Source organism: Aulonocara sp. 'chitande type north' Nkhata Bay, linkage group LG5 (assembly GCF_057382095.1).
Source record: "Aulonocara sp. 'chitande type north' Nkhata Bay isolate Kocher_YH1m ecotype deep benthic linkage group LG5, A_spYH_male_GT1.1, whole genome shotgun sequence".
Classification (NCBI taxonomy): Eukaryota; Metazoa; Chordata; class Actinopteri; order Cichliformes; family Cichlidae; genus Aulonocara; species Aulonocara sp. 'chitande type north' Nkhata Bay.
Window position 1 is genome coordinate 33,134,304 of NC_141348.1, and position 20,873 is coordinate 33,155,176.

The following is a 20,873-nucleotide window of genomic DNA, read 5'->3' on the forward strand; positions in this document are numbered from 1 at the left end:
ATGTTTGGTCTTAAGCTGCCAATTTCTCAGGTTTAGCACAAATATTTTGTACTAAGAAATTTGATCTTCACGCCAAACTATTTAAAGTATTCCGCTTTCAGAGCTTGTGAACACCACCTAGACTATGGGGCCGAATTAAAACACCATTTGAGACCCTAAAAATCCCTCCAGTGTGCAGCCTTTTTTAAGTTTTAGGCTTTAAGGAGTTTAATGTTGTTTAAGAATTTCCACCTTAGCGAACGTGGAGCCTTTCCCTTCAGACTGGATGGTGATTGTCTGAGTTCTCCTCTGAAGTATCTGATCAATGTCTTCTTCACAAAATTTGGAGCCCTCGTCTTCTTCATCCATTAAGGCTCCATATGCTCCTTTTTTCAACAAATCCTCCACTTCCATCTTTGAAAGCTGCTGCACCTGTCGCAAAACAGACACAAGCTAGGATTTGAGGGTTTCTCTCCCTCATACATACACAGCAGACCATCTCACACCAAAATGAATACAGATTAAACAATCGTATACAATATAAGAATATCTCAAAACTAATCTCTTACTCCATTGAGGCTTCCTTTACGGTTGATGTCTTGAAGGACGGCTTTGTCCAGTCCCAGCTTTAGACTGGCTTTGTCAAACATTTCCCTCTCATACGAGTTTCTGGTGATCAGCCTGTAGACTTTCACCGCTTTGCTTTGGCCAATCCGGTGGCAGCGTGCCTGGGCCTATAACAGTAGGAAGCATGGAAGTGTAAAGCATTACATTTTACAGAGACTTTCTCTCAGCTTGGTTTGAAAATACTTTATGAGGGCCTGAGACTATTTATACATCATTAAAGAAAAGGTAAAGATCAAAGTAAATTTTAATCTGTAAGATTTGCATATTGTTTGCATCAGTGCTTGTGACTAACGTTTGCCAAATTCAGCATAACTGTAACATAATTATTCTATATTTTTATACACATTAGAGGTAGTGGTTAGGAAGAAGTAGGTCTGCTGTACATCTGCCCCTGTAATGCCGACCAGGATAAGGGGTAGAAAATGGAAGGATCGATATTTAGCTTCAATTACTTTCCAGAATTAAGTGTAAAGATAAATGAGTTTATAAGTTAAGAGAAATTGTTTTTAGCATGAGGATTCAACCATGTCTATTTAGGAGTTTCTATTTTTTTGTTTTTTTTTTAAACTAACTGTGCATGAGCACATTAACCTGTAGTTTAATTAGAGTGAATTTGTTCAACATTTAACAGATCAGCAAGAAAGACAAAAACAGGGACTTGACAAAATCAAAATCGACACGTTAATGAAAAATCTTCGTAACTGTAAAGATTTTAAGAAAGCTTGATACAAGATACAGAAACAGGCATTGCATCAGAGCCGGGAGAAGACTTATACCTTCCGAGTCAAGTAACACTGCATGCTCACTTCATTATTCAAGGCATCCTTTCAAGCGTGCATTTTGTCAACCACTGCAGTCCCACTATTCATCACAAATGTCACTACATATTACATGAATGAGACAAGCAGCAAGTTAGCACAGTCAAACGAGAGCATGATTAAGATAGATCTCCATCTTTTTTATGATGCTCTGACAACACAAATTCATTTGTATGTCAGTAGGCATTCTGGTCTCATCAGTTACATACAGCATGTGCAAATTTGTGACGGCTTCTTTGGATGCTTTACGCAGCTCTGTGCCCACCTGCAGGTCATTCTGGGGGTTCCAGTCTGAGTCAAAGATGATGCAGGTGTCAGCAGCTGTCAGGTTGATTCCCAGCCCTCCAGCTCTGGTGCAGAGAAGGAACACGAAGCGGTCTGAATCTGGCTTACAGAAGCGGTCGATGGCTGCCTGCCGCAGGTTCCCACGCACACGACCGTCAATGCGTTCATAGGTGTAGCTGGAGATAACACACCAACACAGATTTGAGGGTAAATCGACTTTTCCCCTTTCTCCTTTTTGAAAAATGTTGCATTTTTTTTTCCCTTTTCAAATTTTCTTCTCTCTTTCCCAAATTACCTGACTAACATTTCCTTTACTCTGAATATTACCTCGCTCTTTTCTAGCCTGCTGTACTTTCCCCTTACCGCCTCTGTATGAGGTAGTCCTCAAGGATATCCAGACAGCGGACCATCTGGGAGAAGACTAGGACTTTATGTCCTCCGGCTAGCAGTTTTGGCAGCAGCTTATCGATCAGCACCAGTTTACCGGCTGCCTGGATCATGGCCTGCAGCTGGAAGTCTGGTGCTTCTGGACTGTGGCTCTTCTTGAAACTTTCCAGAATCTTCTCTTCAGCTCCTAGAAAAACAAAAGAAGGCAAAGGTAAAGCAAGTCAAGGCAAACCAAGGTACATTTATTTTATTTAAGCATTCTATGCTTGAAAGGAAAAACACCCAGAATCTGGGTGCATGGCACTACGCTTCAACACAGCTACCTCTCGCACTCATGGTTTCTTTCTAAACTGTTTTGACTCGCTGTTAGCTGACAACATGGTATTGTAAATATATTGTGCTAATACATTAATAAGTAATAAATTCAATAAATAATTCTGTTATCAAAGATGTGTACATAAAACAAAGGAGGCAGATTCATGCACACAAGGTCAATGAGTGTGGGAGTGGAGAGTGAGGGAGTGGGTGAACAACTGCTTGACTATGAATAATGAATAACAATCTGTGAGTGCTTGCATGTTTGCTCTCACCTGTGATAAGGTAAGGGTGGTTGCAGCACTTGCGAAGCTCCATCATGGTGTTAATGAGGTTGGGCATGTTGTGCTGGTTTGCTCCTTTGGACAGGAAAGAGAAGTTCTTCTCCAAGATGGCTCGGTAGTATTTCTTTTGAATGTTGGTCAGCTCAACCTGAAAAGAAGACGGGAAAGAAAAAAAGCATCCATTTAAAATTGTGTTTCTTTTTTTTAAGCAGCTGTTAAGTAATGACACAAGCCGATATAGCGTGCTGTGTGTCAGTGTTATGGAGAAGAAATCTTCAAGGGGACCTATTGATGCTTTCTCTTATTTTCCTCTTTGTCATACATCCTGTTGTAACAGTAGAGACAATAGAGACATGCGCTCAGTTACCCCAAGATAAAAAAAAATTCTGATGTCGTTGTTTTCACAAACGCGGACTTGCACTGAAAACTGTTTTCTCTGTGCGGACCTCAACGAATTTAAACAAGCATGTTCTGACTTGACAGATCATCCTATAAAGTAGAAATTACTTACATTTTTAAGTTACACTGTTAATAATTTAACATGATGTCACAAGGTTTGCAGATGTATCAACAGCAGTTTTAATATGGCTACTGTGGAAAACAGATTTTAACAGTAATCTAAAAAAAATTGACAAATCTTTTGTGATTAACTTTATAAAAGGACAAAACACATCAATGGCATTCACTAAGAAGGTTTTACAGACAGGCAGAGCTGGGGGTGGGGGGGCTCTTATTTCTCATCATTAAGAGGTGGCAATATGCAAATGAATCTCAGCAGCTGAACAACAAGCACTAAAACGAGGAGAGCAAAAATCCCTCATTTTAACTTTGTCATAAAGTTCAGAAAAAAATAAAACTTATACAAAATATATAAAATGTGTATCAGCTGCTAATAATCTAAATTGCATATTTAAAAAAAAAATAAAAATCTGTTGGGGCTGAGAGCGCCGTTTGTATAGTCGCACATCAGGTTGAACGTTAATGACTGTAAATTCTCGCCTATCTATCAGCACATAGAGTTTTTGCACTTATAACTAACTAAATAAAGACTGCGGGTTGAACGCTTTTTTGCGGGACTCATACCTGTTGTTGAAGTTGGACTTTCTCTTTCACAGCGCAAAATGTTTGAAAACGTGTGTAGCGGCTCTGTAAATGAATGCGCCTCCACGCTGCTCCCCCTGGTGGATACTTAAGAAATTACCACTGGTTTTCCTAAATACTGCTTATGGGAGTTACAATCGTGTTTGCATCGTCTGTACCTGTGCATGTGCAATGACAATAAAGTTGAATTCTATTCTATTCTGTTACAGGCAGGGTATATCATTACGGTTATCTATCAGTCGACAATCGGTCAAGAATTCCAACAGACATCCATCATGGTCCTGTCAGCGATGCGGTGGCCATTTTAAGTGGCTGTATCTGTATGTGTTTGGAATATGAAAGGAAACTGGAGCACCCAGAGGAAACAAGACCAGACACTCATCACAGATGAACACTCATTTTAATTAACTGACAACTTCATTTTAATTTCATTTTTATTTAGTTGTGTTTTAAGAGACTAATAAAGACTAATAATACTGATAAAAATAAGTGTAATTGCTGGATTCAGTATTGTTGCCAAGTGAATGAAGCTTTCATCAGTAATGTTTGATGAATCATTCAGCCATAACAGAATGCAGCAAGATAAAAATATTTCCCAGCAAAGAGCTCAGAGAACTGTAAAAATAGGAGCATTACTCCCATCTTACATTTCTATATCAAGCACACACGAAAACACAGCCGTACCTCTATAATCGTCTCTTCTTTAGGTGCGAGATTTTTCTCCACGTCATCTTTCAGTCTTCTTAGCATCATGGGTTTCAGAATGGCCTGAAGCTTCTTCACCTTTTGGAGAAATTAGACAAAGTGTGAATGCGATGCTCAGTAAGAGGAAAAAATAAACAGAGCGAAAGGCAAGATGGGCCGGAGAGAATAGCAATGTTAGCACACGACGTCAAAATTTTCATTTTTCTTGGTTAAAATCTAGAATGGAGGAAAACTGTAAACTGTGCATACCTGTTCGTCAGTCTTGAGGTCTCCAAATTCTTCGAGAAATGTGCTTTCTGAAGGGAACTGTAGTGGCTCCAGGAAGTTCAGCAGACTAAACAACTCCTCCACTGAGTTTTGCAGAGGGGTTCCTGTCAGCAGGACCTTGTGTTCCTGTTGGAATATGTACAATATACTGAAGAAATAAAATAACAACAACGAAATACACACATAATCTGCTGAGTTCATCTAAAAAAAAACCCAATGGGATAAATAAGACTACATTTCAGCACCAAAACAACAGCCTTTTTATTTTATTTTATATAGCACACACAGACTGACCAGGTTCATGAGTTTGAGACCCTCAAGCAGTTTGCAGTTCCTGTTTTTTAGCCGGTGGGCTTCATCGATCACCACACAGCGCCAGTGCAGCTTTCTCAGCTCTGGACAATCAGCCATGATCATCTCGAAAGTGGTGATCAGCCCATGAAACTTAAGCACACCTGGGATAGTGTTACCCTGTGAGAGAGGGAAGGGTGAGAATATAAACTTCATATTTCAGGGTCAAGATAATCAAAAGGTTCATGTCAATATCACATCTGTGGTTCAGTTTTGATCCCAGTTTTCTTTGCTGCCTCTGATACACTTGTCTCTCTGCCCTTGTTATAAAAAAAGAAAAGGAAAACGCATATTTGGTATTTCAGGGGTGGACATTATAGAACTTTTGCTGACTAAGAAATAGAATAAAGAATGCCTCAAACAACAGAAACTGCTACACAGCTGCATTAGGCTCACATGACTAAACTTAGTATTCAAGCCCCTCGGATATCTGCGGAGATAAAAATTAAAGCTTGCATAATAAACGCATACACTATAGTAATGATAATTCTCTGTTATACATAAATAAGAAGCAATAAGAACCCTGATGCAACACTGTTATGTGTACAAGCCGAGTGAAAGCGAACGGGTGTTTAGCAACTGAATGGTATAATTTTTCCAATTTTTATTGATTTAAACACAAGCTGAAAATCATAAACAAAAACATCTGCTGTTTAACAGAGTCAGATAAATAAATACTGAGGTAGATGTTTAACAACATTGCAGTTATTTATGAGCAATAAAAATTTACTCTACAACTGCGATAACTCATTTGACCGACCACGAAAAATCATCAATCCAAAGACTCTGCGCCGTGTCCCAACTTTAACATTGGCTTTATCTGTATTTTTACTTCAGTTGGTCTATTTATTATGTAGGTGTTTATGCCTTTAGGTGTTTTGTCAAATAAAATACTGAAAAATGACACAATCTCGGTTTCTTACAGACTAAGCTTCAAGCGCAAGTACAGAACAAAGTTGAACTGATTACATTTTTTTTCCCAAAGGAGAAGCTGGACCCTGTAGCATTTCAATTTTTCCTATTAATTTAGTGATTGCAGAGCAAATAAAGACATTTTATATCACTGTAGAAGGCCCCAAAACCCCAACCTCTCTGGAATTTCAACAGGAATCAAACACCAAATATTGAACACACCTTACATTTCAAAGCTACTAGAGAAACATAACACAGCTGATTCAGTTCCTGGCTGATCAATGAGAGGAGATGACTGCAGTCAAACATTACCTGTGGGTCTCTGTGAAACATCTCATACTGCAGGATCATCTGCCGGCTGATCTGCGAGCCGTGGTACACAATAACGTTCATGTGCGTCCATGTGCGAAACTCCCTCTCCCAGTTGGTGATGGTGGACAGAGGTGCGATGATGAGGAAGGGCCCGCGAATCCCCATGCTGAAGATCTCGTAGAGAAAGGTGATGGACTGAATTGTCTTTCCCAAACCCATCTCATCTGCTAGTATACAGTTTTTTCTAGGATGAAAACCAGAGGCATCCATTTGTGCAAATTATACAATAACTTCTTCATGTAATAGATTACAGTTTGTGTAAACATTATTGTCTCAACACATTTGTGATAATAACGTGAACTCTGCATCTCGTAACACGAATCAGTCAAACATACAAATGCTCCTCATCTAAATGATGACTTCTAATCTCATAAGTTAAAAACTAATTTAAAAAGTTTGAGGTTTTAAAAATTAAAGCAAGGTTTGTTAAATTTTGCTTCTGTAATGACAGTAGAGCCAGACTTGTTTTACATCCCAACATGCATTTGCAGGAATTTTCTTTGACTTTTACGGTACACAGATTGGAAGACTGTTTCTCATGTGAAAGTGCTTTTGTGTTTTTGAAGTGAAAGGAAGTCTCACTGGTTTTCTGCACCACATTTGTACACGGGTCACATTTCGTGGAACTAATTTGTTTCAGGCCAGCAGTGGGGCTGACTTTAGTTTGAAATGCATTTAGAATGAAGCCATAAAATATGACAAGATTAGATACAGTACATCTATTGTCTCGTTTAGGTTAGGAGTTGCACTCATGTTTTATTTTGGGCCTCTGCTTCTTGCAATCAGGAAGTGCTCACCATGATTTTTAGTGTGTTTGCGTGATGTTTTAGTTTATGTATGCAGGTAATGTCCCCCAAAAAGGACTAGGGGATTAAGACTAATAATAAAATAACTGGGTTTAAAAAAATAATAATTAAATTGCCTGTTTTTCTTTTGTTGTCTATCAAAGAAAAAGAAGAAAACAAACAAACAAAACATCAGCAGACCATAAATGCTGCTTTAAATAAAGGGAAAAAATTAATGAATCATTCAAAGGAAGAAACCCACTTCTCTGCTAGCAGGAGGTGACAACTACTCACTAGTAGCTCAACACATAATTGAAGTACAACATGCCAGTGAAGCTGGCACACTGCGACACACTCCACCACGAGGACACATTTCCAACCCTGCCAGAGCTTGCCCACTGAGAGACTGGGCAGCGCTTCTCCGCAGCTTTTATAGTGCAGTGTTGATTGATTGCTGAGTGGAGTCAGCTGCGCACTGGCTCCACAGGAGAAAGAGGTGGCACCTGAGTCAGGGAGAGAGCGGCAGGACACACCCACACACAGAGCACGCCTGCTAGAGAAGTAACAATGTATACAACCAGTGTGTATATATGTATGTATGTATGACCTATAGGAGCCATCCAGGTGAGTCGTAGTCCTCAGTGCATAATTGGAGCTTAACTGACTGTAAAACTGTCATTGTTTATGACTTATTTTAATTAATCAACTAACTGATCATGAGAGTTTGCTTTATTTCTTTTATTTAGCCCTAAATTTACCCTGGATTGTTTGAACCTCAGTGAGTGAATGTGACTAGAATGGTTCCAGTGTGTATATTCACCTGTTGTACCAGTTGAACAGTAGCCAGTTCATTCCCTCTAACTGGTATTCTCTGAGCTGGTTTCCATTTTGGTAATCTCTAGAGCGCTCCAGCTTCTGCCACTTTTCTGGAGAAGGACGCTCCTTTGATGCAAACACACATACAAATATAAATTGCCCTTTCAGTACCTTTTCAGTAATTACTAAACAAAATGCAACAACAAAAATACAGTTATTACATGTTATGTGCTGTATTTTTTGATTGGAATCATTACAAAACTCTATCCAAGAAAACTGGGATATAATCAGATGATGAAATTATTTGGTTCCTCTCATCAGTCAGAAATAAGATAAGTGAGTTGTGCCAGTTTATAAGTGTAAAATGAAGCTATTATAGAGGTTGAATGGGTAAATAAGGTGATTATACTAGATTTTAAATTAATAATAGCAAAGGAGCTACAATAACTTGCTCAGTTTTTGCTCCCGAATGTCCAAAAATTGAAAGAACCTCAAAAAAATTGCTGCTATTGAAGTAACAATTATGTATTCAACCTTGGAAAGTAAATATGCTGTTGGGATAATGACAACCTATCATGTCACACCGCTGCCATCTCTTGCTTCTGCTTACAAAGCAGTTATACTAACACTAAACAGCTAAGAACAGATCTATAGTTAAAGAGCAGAACATATCTGAGGCGAATCAGACTGTGAGGGATTAAAAGAATTTAAAGAAAAAAGAAAAATCACACAAAGCCGATCATGTTTGCACTCGTTAGCATTGGGAAAAAAGAAGCAACACCAAAAAGGCAAAATTGAGGATCAGTGGTTGTAGAGATGTGGGCAGACAAGGTTGTCTGTTCCGCAGAAATGGCTAGAGATAAAACATAAAGTCATAATGGTGTACACTAGCGCAGTTTCCCTTTTTCTATTATCCTCCCACCAGCCTAACTTTATAATGTAAATGTTTTCTCTCACTATGTATCTAAGATGGCTCAAAACGTCTGAATTGCCGCCCACATCTCCATATCTATTCAGAAATTCAAATGAGTCTCAGCTGTGAAAATAATAAATAAATAAATAAGCCTATCGGAGCATTGTGGACTGTACTGAGAGAAAAGGGACATTATCTTCCTGTACCAGAGCAGGAAAAATAGTCTGAAAAATGGCAACCACTGTAGCAAATACACAGTTACACAAATTCAATATTATTCACAGAAATGAGTCCTAAATGGAGCACATTTGTTTAATCTACATATTATTACTTGAACTAATCCAAGCACACTACCACAGCTTATGTTGCGACTGAAAAGGAACTAATGATCATCTTAGTGCAAAGGGATTAAAAGGATTAAACTGCTTCCCAATGAACAGTGACCAGAACATGACAGTATAAAACAACATAGTAAATCATGACCATTATCAGGCAGCATCTGCTACATAGTGGTATAATATAGCATTTTTTCAAAAACAGCAGTTCTGAAGTGCAACAGTGTGTTACGCTTTTTCCTCAACTGAACTCAACCTTGCCCATCTGTTCTTGAACTGAGGTTTGTTACAATGAGGAAAAAATTTCTCCTTAATTTTAAAGCGCTGCATCAAGTTTTCTTATGGTACTCATCTTCGATTACGTGTCTACTCACAATGTGTCTGAGGTCTGCAGGCAGTTTCTGGATCTCCTCAAACTCTTTGATCTTCTCTGGGTCCAAGTCCTCTTGCAGCTCCCACGTTGCCTCCTCATATGAGAGACTGCACCACTTAACGAGGTAATGGGTCACCTCCTACAACCACATACAAGAAAGAAAAAAAAACATGTTGTATTTGTACCACAGGATTCTGAGAGCACCATCACACTGAGGATCTTCGGTAATAGCTACTTTCAAACCAGAAAAACACCTCTGTGGGAGGGTGTCTGTGTTTATGTGTTACCTACCTCTCCGGTCTCTGTATCTGTGGTAACAGCTACCTCCAGCACTCTGTCCACTTCTACATAGTCTGGGTTAAATAGGTCCTCATCGGGCTACAAAAAAAAAAAAAAAAAAAAAAAAAAAAAAAAAAAAAAACAGAGACAAAGAGGGATGAAGGGAAAAAAACAAACAAGAAAAAAAAACAGTTTGATTCTAAAAAATAGTCTCACATGAGAACACCTGAAATGTAATTTGACTTTAATCATTAGCATTGTGTCACAAACCGGGCCGCATGGCCATGACAAAAACCCAGAGGTGCATAGTGCCATTTCTCATTTTTGTAACTCGTCCACTGATAATTCTTCTTCTCTTCTTGTACGGTGCCTATACATAGTTCTCCCCATCCATAACAACATGATACCCTCTGTTGCAGTACTTAAAAAGCTCCCAGGGAACAACAGTGACTTAAAAAAAATGCACAAAAATGACTTGCCTTGACACGTTGCAATACAGGGAGTGCAGAATTATTAGGCAAATGAGTATTTTGTCCACATCATCCTCTTCATGCATGTTGTCTTACTCCAAGCTGTATAGGCTCGAAAGCCTACTACCAATTAAGCATATTAGGTGATGTGCATCTCTGTAATGAGAAGGGGTGTGGTCTAATGACATCAACACCCTATATCAGGTGTGCATAATTATTAGGCAACGCCCTTTCCTTTGGCAAAATGGGTCAAAAGAAGGACTTGACAGGCTCAGAAAAGTCAAAAATAGTGAGATATCTTGCAATACTCAGAGACATGGCCAAGGTAAGAAAGGCTGAAAGACGACCACCACTGAACAAGACACACAAGCTGAAACGTCAAGACTGGGCCAAGAAATATCTCAAGACTGGTTTTTCTAAGGTTTTATGGACTGATGAAATGAGAATGAGTCTTGATGGGCCAGATGGATGGGCCCGTGGCTGGATTGGTAAAGGGCAGACAGCTCCAGTCCGACTCAGACGCCAGCAAGGTGGAGGTGGAGTACTGGTTTGGGCTGGTATCATCAAAGATGAGCTTGTGGGGCCTTTTCGGGTTGAGGATGGAGTCAAGCTCAACTCCCAGTCCTACTGCCAGTTTCTGGAAGACACCTTCTCCAAGCAGTGGTACAGGAAGAAGTCTGCATCCTTCAAGAAAAACATGATTTTCATGCAGGACAATGCTCCATCACACGCGTCCAAGTACTCCACAGCGTGGCTGGCAAGAAAGGGTATAAAAGAAGAAAAACTAATGACATGGCCACCTTGTTCACCTGATCTGAACCCCATTGAGAACCTGTGGTCCATCATCAAATGTGAGATTTACAAGGAGGGAAAACAGTACACCTCTCTGAACAGTGTCTGGGAGGCTGTGGTTGCTGCTGCACGCAATGTTGATGGTGAACAGATCAAAACACTGACAGAATCCATGGATGGCAGGCTTTTGAGTGTCCTTGCAAAGAAAGGTGGCTATATTGGTCGCTGATTTGTTTTTGTTTTGTTTTTGAATGTCAGAAATGTATATTTGTGAATGTGGAGATGTTATATTGGTTTCACTGGTAAAAATAAATAATTGAAATGGGTATATATTTGTTTTTTGTTAAGTTGCCTAATAATTATGCACAGTAATAGTCACCTGCACGCACAGATATCCCCCTAAAATAGCTAAAACTAAAAACAAACTAAAAACTACTTCCAAAAACATTCAGCTTTGATATTAATGAGTTTTTTGGGTTCATTGAGAACATGGTTGTTGTTCAATAATAACATTATTCCTCAAAAATACAACTTGCCTAATAATTCTGCACTCCCTGTATTTGAACCCATTTGTCAAACAAGTCTACTAACAGTTTTGCAACAACAACGATTTCTCTCCCATGAAGTGTGACAAGGTCGACTCCCATGAAGATGAAATTGTGCACTTAAGAACAAATGATGCTTCTGTGTCAGGGTGTTACCCCACCACATCCTGATGGAGTTAGCCTGTTAACCTCTGAAGCACCCTGAACACTTTGCAGTAACACAGGATGGATGTGCTGTGAACTATCAGGCAGCGTGGCCCATTCATTACATACACAAACTAATCATATTTATATGTTCATAATTATTTTGTTATGGGCAACACAGCTTTGGAAATGGTTAGCTGGATAATAGCACATGAACTTGTCTTGTCATTTAAAAGGAGAATATTAACCCTTTATCCAGTCCTGAACAGCATATGAGGGTATGATGGTTAACCTTACCTCGGCAAACAGGTGTTTCATCTGGGCTTGTTTGGTCCTGAAGCGCTTGATTTTCTGGTGGATTCTGGGATCTTTCTCTAGTTCTTCCAGAGTGGCCCATTTGCAGTGTAGGTAGGAACTGAAATGACATGACAAAAAACATAGCCAGCTACTTAGCCTTTCAGCTCGTGTGAGAACAGCTCAGAACAGGATGTCAAAAGGATGATCTAAAACCTGAATACTGAAAGTGGTTCAGAGGCACATGAGAAGATGATTTAAATACTCGTACAGTTTTCTATTTTTATGGGTGGATTCCCAAAACAATCGGGCGTTTGCCTGTTTGAACTGTGTGAACAGTTGAAAATCAATCCATAAAGAGAACAGCCTTCACCTCACTCAACATAACCAGTGTTTTCTGCACTGCAAGTGATTAAAATATGCATTTTCAGCTAGAAGTAGTTACCTTAATTGGAATTAATCAGCAATACTGAGAAAGTGTTCCCTAATTAAAGGGAAAGGAAAGACGGCAAAACAAATTCTACTACTGCTCCTGTGGCTGCAGTTTAACATACGTGATTTAATCTATAAACCTCAACCCATAAATGGACAAATACTAGAAATATATCTGACGTGTTTAAGGGATACCATGTAGTTACTATGCAAATGCTTATATATTTGCAATTGCATTATGCATAATGGTGATTTTTTTTTAATACTACAAATATTACACTATTACTACATATTTCTAATTTCTGAATACATTATTCTACTGAGTAACATTCATACTGACTCAGTTTTACTGCTCAAGCGATCTGATCATGTTTTATTCATCACCTCAGAGAGTAAATTACAATCTTAATTACTAATGTATATTTCTCTAGGTCTTTTCTTTATAATAAAAGGTCCCAGAGAGAGAAAAAAGTCTCAAGAGATCCCTAGACTGGCTGGAGAACCTGAGCCTCGGGGATAAAATTAACTGAGTGCTTGTGAGACTACGGATGCAAAGCTACAAGCAACTGTTAGAGAACCACATGTGTATAAACTTCGAATTACTTCAAATAAATGTCATAAAAACTATTAACAACTTCAACAAAGGCACGACATTCCTTTCATGTAATGAATGCGAGGTTGTAAGACGAAAGATGACGAGTAACTGACATCCCTCCAACCAGTAATTAACTTGTCAAAAGACCTAATTATTGGCATTGCTGACCTTTTTGTCAATGCTAGCAGCTGTCGTGCAGTCAAAGTTATCATTTTATCAACGATGGTGACGACTGCCTAAATGTACAAGAGCCATGCCCAGTTTACACAGTCATGTACACACTTTCATGCTCTGAAGTATGGAAGAAAATTAAGTGATGGTTTATTATGAAAGCAGTGCAGATCTAAGAATGTTTGACCACATAAGCAATTATAATCTGCCGGCTGGCTCACAGGTGCGAGTGCTACTGGAAGTGCAGTTTTAGACTGTATTAGACAGAGTGGCGGTTCTAACTGTGAATACCACTATTTGTTCTCTAATGTGTGTCTTTCTGTTATTTTTGTATACAGCCCGCTTGATTGTATATATTTCTCCTGTTTGCTATTTATTCCTGTCTGTTTATTATTTAAATCCGCACAGTCGTTGCAGAGCAGCCACAATTTTGTTGTACATGTACAATAAAGGGCTACTCTAATCTAGTCTATAACACACGATTTTGCCAACAGTTGATCTAACCTGACATCAAACCTGCAATGCAGCACAACATCTCTAACCTGTGCCTCCTCCAACAATGATCACACAAGAGGCAAAGGAATGTTTTCACTGTTGTGCAGGAAAACATACAACAGTGAAAGTGGCCTCATCCGTGACAGCTAAAAATATCAATTTCCAGTATATGTAACTGCATGAATAACCAATGTCAAAGAGGTACTCACAAATTTCTATATTTGACATAAAATTCCTCAATCTCCTCCGTTTGGTCCTCTGATGATGACGTCTATGGAGATACAGAAAGAGACAAAACTAATAAACGAGAAATAAGCGAGCAGCGATAAAGAAAAAAAAAACTATATAAGCCGAGTGTGTGTGTTCATTCTCTGTCCTTCACCTCTTTCTTCACTGTTCTTACAGCCAGAATTTTCTCAATGATGTTGGCCTCATCCTCAGGTGGTTCCTGAGAGACAGAATCAGAAGATTAACTACTGAAGCTTAAGGCTGCAATGCAATGCAAAGGTTTTATTCAAACAGGCCTAACACTAAGACTCCAAAGCAACAAACCTTTGCAATCAGATAAACACCAAAAATGTATTTAAAAGCTATAATTATTAAGATATTAAATATTATAAAACCTTAATGATAACATAGATATAACAAAACTGAGAGGAAAAAGTAAGAAAGAACCAGATGACCATCTATGTGCTTACCTCAGCCTGCCATGCCAGAGCAGTGGCATTGAGCGCCGCGATGCGACCGGCTCCAAGAACTGCAATGGTCTCTCCGTCATCATCTACCACCTTAAAGTCCAAATCTTCGTTGTACTTCCTCCTTTTGACTTGTCGTCCCGAACGTCGCTTCTGCAGAAGGAGGGGCAAAAAAAAAAAAAAAGAGAGAGAATACGAGGAGAAAAAAGGACAGAAGAATTAAAAAGAAGGCATGAGGAAGTATATCTACATGTAAACTAAAGAAAAGAGAAATGATTAAATGTTTATGCTCAGCGACTGTGTATCAGTGTTACTCTTACACAATGCAGATACTGCAGTGAATGTAAGAAAGAATGCTAAGCTAATTAAGTCAGGTTGACACTCCGATGTGGAAATCTTGTCCATTTTATTTTGTGCCTTCAAAAATGTCTTTCCAGTCAAAAAGAGAAGCAATCTGTAAAACTCCACCTGACTCCTGAAGCCCATCCGATTTCTCAGTGACACGACGACTTTTATCAACACATTGCTCTCCTGGATATTTGAAACACACTGGTGTATTGGCTAGCTCAGACTCTCTCCAGCTGCTACAGAGTGCTGCTGGAAGACTCCAAATTAGCACCAGCAAAATAGAGAAGCATTACAGCAGCACTAGCATTGACATTCTGTATGCCTGTCAAATACTGAATTGACTTAAGCGCTCATCTGCCTCCACCCTACCTCTAAGCCTTGTAGATCCTAGAAGAACTGCTTCTAATTGCGGACTGCATCGCACAGTCAAATGTTCCTTCCTTAATGACGCAAATCTCAACACATGCTTTCAACTTGTGGTGGCTCTTGTTTATTTAATGGCCTTAGACATTTAATCCTGTTTTCCATTTTGGTGGTCTGTGCACCTATTTTTGACATTCCCTGTTTTTTTAATGTGCACTCTGTTCAGCTCTGGTTGTTTTAAAAGTGGTATATAACTAAAGACGAAAAAAACTGCTAAGATTCCTGCCATTAAGAATGCTACTGATGTTCAGAATATCATCAAATTGACCCTTTATCCTTTGTGTAGGTTTTTCTTTGTAAATACTGTGATGACAGCCTTTTGTGTTCAGCCTCTATCCAGTTTTGCTGTGCACTCACTGCATTATCCAGGGGGTCTTGGCTGTCCTCTCCACCCATGTTAATGGCTGACATTGAGGTAGTGTCATCACTCTCCACCCCCTCCTGGACAGCCAGCTCCTGGTTTCTCCTCTTCCCCTTCTTCTTCTTCTCCACCGGCGCTGCGCCAGGATCTCTGTGAGGGCAGGAATTCTGATGAGTAATTCGCCACTCTAGTAGCCTGCAGCAGCATTTTCTCACTCAGCGGCTGGAAACTCTGCTGCTCCCTGAGGATTTGTGGCAGACTGGTTGAGGAAGTTCTTTCAGCTCTTACTCTTTATGCTAATATGCAGAAGTACTGTCATTTCCTAATCACAAAAGACAACCACTGATTGATCACAGATTACAACGAGACTGCCCAACTGCTACCTGACAGCAAAATCAGAGCCTGAGAAATGACAGTAAATGCATTGTTTGCAACATTTTAATAAAGGAGTTAACGCAAAAGAGCAAAGTGTAATGTTCAATTACTTGAAATGATAGGTCCCCAGCTTCAAGCACTTACTAAAACTACAACGAACAAATCATTTCTTTTTGTTTTCACTTTGTCAAATCAAATTGTGGTATGATGGAAATCCGTTGTTCCCCTTTTTAAAAAATGTTATCCATCAGAAATGTCATTTTGTCTCATTTCTACTTCTGTAGATTTCCCAACATTTTTTCACAACAACTGCAATAAAACAATTTCCCTTTGGGGAACCCTGATTTTTTTCTGACTCCTTTTATTAATGTATAGAATACTGCCATAAAGCTATTCATTTTAAACTAAGAAGGGAAGCAACATAAAAATTTTGACATTCTCGAGCAGATATTTATTGCCTGTCGAATGAGCAATCAAGCATCGTTGACACAAATAAAAAAAAATACAAAATAAAACTTTAAACAAAATGTTGACATGCAGTATAAGTCACCTTTTGGAAAAAATTACTCAATATTCCACACTTTCTTCTGCCGCTGACTTTACAGTATAACAATTAAATGCTATTAAGTCAAAAATGCAGCTGACACATGAACTGCTTATGGTGACTAATGATTTAGGATAATACTGGCAGGCAGAGTCCAAGGCGCAAAACAGATTCATCTCCTGCACCGGTTAAAGACATTTTCTCTCTTTTGCACAAAAACTGTGGCAAAGTGAGCAATAAGAAAAGACAAAAGCAGCAGATTAAGATGGAAGCTGCACCACATGAGGCTTTTCTAATCTTCCTGTGGATGGTTTTATTCGAACAACACATGACGGATACCAGAGCATAACCTGGAAATGACCCCAAGCCAGAAGAGTTCACAAGGTCTTCTTTTCATTACTACAGTGGATCTTCTCTCTCTCTCTAACATTTTATCTAGTTTTCTCCTCTCTTATCTCCACTCTTCCTTTACATCATTATCCCTGTAGCTTCTCATCCTTACTACCCCACTCCCCCACCCCCGCCCCTTTCATGGCACTGATCATCATCTCTTTCCTACATTCTCTTCATAACTTTCATTGGCAGCTTCTTCTCTTCTCACACTCACTGGTGTTTTTTTCCCTTCTTTGTCTTTCATAACTCGGCTGCTTCCTTTCTTAACTTCACATCTGTTGCCATTTCTGTCCTCCCTCATTCATTCACAATCCATTTCTTCCAAACTATTTTCATCATAAATTTCTGCTTGCACATGTACTGCTTTTGTCTGAGAAACCTGCTCTTTCTCTGACACCATCTCCTTTCTCTCATTCACATTACAGCATCATAACCTTAACTCAACTTGTCACAAATATGCATTCCAGTCTACACCAATCTCTTGAGCTCCAATCTTTCTCTTTATCCACAACCCAATAGTTACTGCATGCTGCTGTGACACATCTAAGATCATCCTAGCACAAATGTAATTCACAAAGAAATCCTGTCTAAAGTCTGCCATTCTTTCTTAAAATAACCAACAGTAGCCACCTGAAAGCTAGGTCTGAAAATGGCAAAGTGCATAGATGACAAGAACAAATAAAAGCCTGGCCGCAGACACAAGCTGAGGAAATACAATCTGGTACAGCTGCTGTTGGGTATCGTACGCATGCTAATGCTTTACAATAAAAGTTCCACTAAGAGATTAAATGGTTCCATCCACTTAAACAGTAAGGCTGTTAATATACGAAAGGGTTACAGGAAGGTCTGGTTAAGTTCAGAGTGCAGTTATTAATGTTATTTAAAATGTACGCGTGCATCTTGTGATCACACTTCAGTTACTCATCAAAATGAGTTTCTGTATTAAGACATGAGAAATTAAGCTGATCAAACTTTAATACAGGTGTGTTCTGCAGGTGAGCTAAATAAAAAAAAAAAAAGCCTGATTACTATTTGAGGATATAAAATATGACAGTAGCAGCATTTGTGGCAGATGTGTCAGTGCTCCCTCCATCTACCCTCCAATTGCTCAGCTTTTAAAAAGTGAGCTGATTAATAGAAGGGGGAATAGCAATGACAGTAAAGGAAGAACAGCTAAGGTTGTCAACTGCAATTAAACAGTCTGTTATTAAGGTATATGCATCTGTATCATATTTATACATCCTCATGTGCTTATAAGAGGTTTGTGAGATAAGACGTGAATAGCATCTCTGAAGTGATGGCGTGGCTGATAAAGAGAAACATTTTATCAGCTTGCATGGACGTGTTTGTTTATCTTCACATTAAAATTAAGATCCAAACACATTTCCAAAGTTAATTAGCTTTCAAAAATTCACAAATTCCAGAAATCACCAGCTTGACTTTAGTGGTTTATTTTGCAAAGGTCAAAACCTTACTATGCATTCATGATGTCCTGGGTCTCTCTTTAGTATTTCTCCTTAATGTAGCTTCAAAGTGAAATATTTGTAACCAAGGAACTGCATTATTTGTTGCACACGACAGGTTTACTGCCGACTTCCTCGCTTTACCCCATTATTGTGCACTTCAAGGGGTTTTCTAGTGCGGCCTCTTTTCTCTATTTTCCCTATAGCAATATTCTCCTTGTAAATTCTTCTCTCCACCCATGAATTGTTAGCCTGTCCGAAAGTCTTACCTGGGTTTTCGACCCCTCTGTTTTGGCGCTGACGGGACTGGCGTCTTGCTGTTCGCCTGACCGTGGTTCTTACCATGGCTGTGGGCGGCCTGGGTGCCGTGTGCCCCCCCTGGGACTTTTGTGTGGACTCCTTGGGTAGGACGAGCTGAAGAGGATTTGGAAATTTGTGAGTTAATGCAAGCTCTTGTACAGGACAAGCGGCGGTGGTCACACTTCCATGATAACTTTAGTCATTCTTAAACTGAAGCTGATTTTTCTTTTTCTTTTTTCCCCACAGCTCTTTTGATGCACATGTATTAATATTAGTTTGCTAGGGCCGTTGTATGGCAACGCCCTGCATTCTTGAACACTGTACTTGGCTGGCAAGCAGGCTTACATTTACTAAATACCACTAAACAAAAGTACCGTAATTGTCGGGCTATAAGCCGCTACTTTTTGCACAAGCTTTGAACCCTGCGGCTTTTAGTCAGGTGCGGCTTTTCTATGGATTGTCCATGATTTTTGTCATATCGTAAGACGATTTGTTTTGTGTGTTCCGCTGTTGTACGGCACTACGTTGCCTGGCGGAAGGATCGGGGTTCAAGAGTGTTATGTTAGTCACATGTCCGTCCGCCAGGCAACGTAGTGCCGTACGAAGTAGCGCGAAAAACAAACTTCAAAGTAGCGGTACGCGTTCAGCGGGAGGCGTGGATGATGAGCGGCGATAAACTTGCGAAAAGCAAGTTATGCCCAACTCCACCGGTGGAATCTGACAGCGTGGAAAAGTGCGAAAACATCCACGATCACCAACGGATTTTGAAGGGCTGGACTGCTGCATGATGGAGAGGAGGACACCGCCACGGCCCTTCAGAGGGTGTTCGACTCTGACACTGACAACGAGGATTTCTTTGGTTTTGAAAGTGACAACGAAGGAGAGAAGCGGAGAGTGGATGACGAAGCCATCATGAGCCTGTTTGTATCCGACACTGGAGGAGAGGACTTTGGTGGTTTTAGTGCGCAGGAAGAAGAGAAAGATGGTGGTGAATGACTGACTTTTCTTCTTGTTAAAGCTGTGTCACTGCACCTGAGCCTAAAAGGTAGTCCGAATCTATTTTTCTGGTGTGCTGTAGGCTACTGTTATGTACTACATGTGCAAATATGTACCCATAACTTGTTTTTCAAAATATTAATAAAAGTGATGTCTCCAAACAGCCATCTCTTTCCTGACAATTCCCTTTGTGCATATTCTCTTACATATGATAAGTCAACATTGAAACACCTGCGGCTTTTAGTCAGGTGCGGCTAATGTATGTACAAAACAGGATTTTCCCCTGATTTTAGCTTGTGCGGCTAATATTCAGGTGCGCTTTGTAGTCCGGGAAATACGGTACCAGAAATATTGACATTTTGACCTGATGGTCCAGCTAAGCGATTAAGGGGTCAGTACGTTCTTTTAATTCATCATAGGCAGAGCATGAAAATATTAATATCTTGGCTAAATTTTATACAAACTCAATAATTTTCAGGACCCCACAAACATGATCCAAAAGGAAGAGTCTGCACGCTGATGAAAATAATCTTGACGTAGGCACAATGTTCTTATTAACCAAGAATGTCAACATCACCGTGAATATTCACCCACGGGGGAACATGTGGGGTTTTTTCTTGTGTTGTTTGTTTTGTTGTTGTTTGGTCGCAAAAACAGCATTGAGAGTATACACTGTCCCCAAGCCAACAGTGGACTGTCAGCAGCACTGACAAAGAATCCAAAATGCAGCTTGTAGTTGTTTCAATAATACATATAAATTCTATTATCCTACTTTCAGTGTCATCTAAGTCTATTGCTGGGTTTGGCATCATCAAACATGCACTGATATAATTCTTGCAGAAAATCTTTTTCTGTTCTTCAGCTATTGAAAGAATGCTAATACACCCACCCACACACGTGCAAACACATAACCATGCGTACTCGGTCTTAATTAAATCCAACAATCGCATTATAATAACCTATATTTATGCTGACATGTCTGATCATGATTTAAGGACATTTACAAACAGGACAGGCATCATCCTCGCCTGCCAATTAGTCCTGAACTGTTCGAGCTCAAACGCCTGTTGTCATCACATTTTTAAGGTTTTGTTCTTTGGTTGTTGACAAAACACAGAACGAGACACTCATTC

General features: G+C 39.5%; 1 protein-coding gene across 5 annotated transcripts in view; it reads right to left on the minus strand.

Annotated features, from left to right (window-relative positions):
• The window catches only part of chd6 (chromodomain helicase DNA binding protein 6), a 100,901-nt gene that overhangs the window by 28,045 nt on the left and 51,983 nt on the right, over positions 1–20,873 (minus strand). For all 5 annotated transcript variants that reach the window (XM_086293072.1, XM_086293073.1, XM_086293075.1 and 2 more), the window contains exons 4-21: positions 18,714–18,858; positions 15,666–15,819; positions 14,541–14,690; positions 14,225–14,290; positions 14,052–14,113; positions 12,153–12,270; positions 9,917–10,003; positions 9,627–9,764; positions 8,009–8,130; positions 6,344–6,587; positions 5,063–5,239; positions 4,751–4,894; positions 4,481–4,579; positions 2,687–2,843; positions 2,073–2,283; positions 1,690–1,885; positions 549–713; positions 232–411 (exon numbers count right to left, since the gene is read on the minus strand). In XM_086293072.1, the coding sequence (XP_086149198.1) occupies positions 232–411; positions 549–713; positions 1,690–1,885; positions 2,073–2,283; positions 2,687–2,843; positions 4,481–4,579; positions 4,751–4,894; positions 5,063–5,239; positions 6,344–6,587; positions 8,009–8,130; positions 9,627–9,764; positions 9,917–10,003; positions 12,153–12,270; positions 14,052–14,113; positions 14,225–14,290; positions 14,541–14,690; positions 15,666–15,819; positions 18,714–18,858 (2,615 nt within the window). The remainder of the gene's footprint in view (positions 1–231; positions 412–548; positions 714–1,689; positions 1,886–2,072; positions 2,284–2,686; positions 2,844–4,480; positions 4,580–4,750; positions 4,895–5,062; positions 5,240–6,343; positions 6,588–8,008; positions 8,131–9,626; positions 9,765–9,916; positions 10,004–12,152; positions 12,271–14,051; positions 14,114–14,224; positions 14,291–14,540; positions 14,691–15,665; positions 15,820–18,713; positions 18,859–20,873) is intronic.